The following is a 1,878-nucleotide window of genomic DNA, read 5'->3' on the forward strand; positions in this document are numbered from 1 at the left end:
GCGCGCCCCCGTCCGGGGCGGCCGCCGCCGCAGCGGGGGCGGCCGCGGGCAGGATCACGCCGCCGGCCGCGGCGACGGCCTCCTCAAACGACACGCGCCGCCGCGGCGGCGTGCTGCCCGGCGCGCCCCGCTCGCTTCGGGCGCCGCCCGCGGCGCCGATGCCCGGCGCGGCAGCAGCTGCCTCGTCCTCCTCTCCTGCTGAGTAGAAGCCGGACTCGTCATCCGAGCTCTCCGCTGCCGCCGCGAGCGGCGGTGCGGCGGCGCGGCGGCCCGGCGGGGCGGCAGCTGCCGGGCGCGGGCCCGGAGGCGCTGCCCGCGGGGGCGCTTCGTCGCTGCTGTCAGGGCCGTCCCTAAACATGTTGGCTGGCCTGGCGCCCAGGGCCACGCCCGGCGTGGGCGGCCGCCTAGTCAGCTTCGCCACCCACGACTTGAGACCGCCGGCCGCGCCGCTGCCGCTGTTGGCCGCCGGCTGCTGCTGCTGTTGCTGCCGCTGCTGCTGCTGCTGCTGCTGCTGCCGCGGCTGTCGCTGGGCCGCGGGAGCGTCTGTCGATTCGAACACGTCGATCCCCAGATCTGCGTTGTGGCCGACAAGCGCCGAGATCGCCGCCGGCAGGCGCCCTGAGCCGCCCGGCAGTGCGGCCCCAGCCGCGGCCCCGCCGCCGCCGCCGCCGCCGCCGGCCCTCGCGGCAGGCTTCTCCGGCCCCTGCGGCCGCGGCTGCTGCGCGCTCGCGGGCCCGCCGCGAGAGGCCGCCGGGGGCGGTCCCTGCGGCGCCGCCTGCTGCTGCTCTTTGAAGATGCTGGGCGGCTGCTGCACAGCCACCCCCGGCGTGGGCGGCCGTCTCGAAAGCTTGGCTGCCCAGTCCATTTGCAGCTCGGGGCTGCCGCGCCTGATCAGCGCCGCCGCAGCCCCTGCCCCCGCCACCGCCTCCGCCGCCGCCGCCGCCTCTGCCACCACAGGCGCAGCCTCGGTGCGACCGCAGCTGCCACCGCTGCTGCGCCCCGCGCTGCTCGAGCGGCTGCCGTCGCTCGGCCGGTCAAACTCGGGCTGACGGATGATCTTGACCGCCTCGATGCTGCTCTGCTCGGGGAAACGCACGCGGCCGCCGCTGGCGGCGCCGGCGCCGGCGCTGCCACCAGCCGAGCCCTCACCGCCGCTCGCCTGCCTGGGGTGCCCCCTTCTCGCTGCCGCAGACGCGACGGCCGGGCGGGCCCGCGCCCTCGGCTCCTCCGCCCGCCCGCCTTCCTCGTCCTCCTCCTCGTCAGCGCCGTCGTCGCAAAACATGCTTGCCGGCTTGCCCGGCGCCACGCCCGGCGTGGGCGGCCGCCGCGACAGCTTGCCCTCCCACGACTCACGCAGCACCGCCCGCTGCTGCGGCCCGATGCCGGCCGAGCCCCGCCGCCGCTCGGGCGCCGCGGGACGGGCGGCCGGCGGCGCCTTGGGCGCCGCGCCGACGGGCACGCTTGTGCTGAGGGCAGACAGCGGCAATCCCAGCCCGACCCCCGGCGTCGGCGGCCGCAAGGCCAGCTTCTTTGCAAAACCCGACACAGCCGCGGCGCCGGTGCCGGCACCGGGGCCGCTCCGGCGCTGCTCCCCGCGCGCGCCCGGCAGGCCGGCCGCCTTGGTGCCGCCCATGGCGCCCGGCGCCTCGGCGCCGCTGCAGCCGCCCTCACCCCCATCCTTTTCCTCATTATCCTCCTCGTCATTCTCATCCTCCTCCGCCGCGCTCAAGTCCACCGAAAGCCCCGAAAACCGCCGCGCGGCCGGGCTGCCGCCGCCCGAAGACGCCGGGCTCATGCCCCTCGGACTGCCGCCCGCGGCCGCGGCGGGCGGCGGCGGGCACGCGGCGCCGGGGCTGGCCAGGCCGCACGCGCCGGCGG

General features: G+C 78.7%; 1 protein-coding gene across 1 annotated transcript in view; it reads right to left on the reverse strand.

The window, feature by feature from the left end:
• Positions 1–1,795, reverse strand: part of MNEG_15850 (hypothetical protein) — a gene marked incomplete at both ends in the record, with an annotated part of 2,249 nt that extends 454 nt beyond the window's left edge. Inside the window, one exon of the mRNA XM_014035679.1 lies at positions 59–1,795. Within this exon, the coding sequence (XP_013891133.1) occupies positions 59–1,795 (1,737 nt within the window). The remainder of the gene's footprint in view (positions 1–58) is intronic.
• Between the last annotated feature and the right edge of the window lie 83 nt (positions 1,796–1,878).

Source organism: Monoraphidium neglectum (genome assembly GCF_000611645.1).
Source record: "Monoraphidium neglectum strain SAG 48.87 unplaced genomic scaffold scaffold05727, whole genome shotgun sequence".
In the NCBI taxonomy this organism is placed as follows: domain Eukaryota; kingdom Viridiplantae; phylum Chlorophyta; class Chlorophyceae; order Sphaeropleales; family Selenastraceae; genus Monoraphidium; species Monoraphidium neglectum.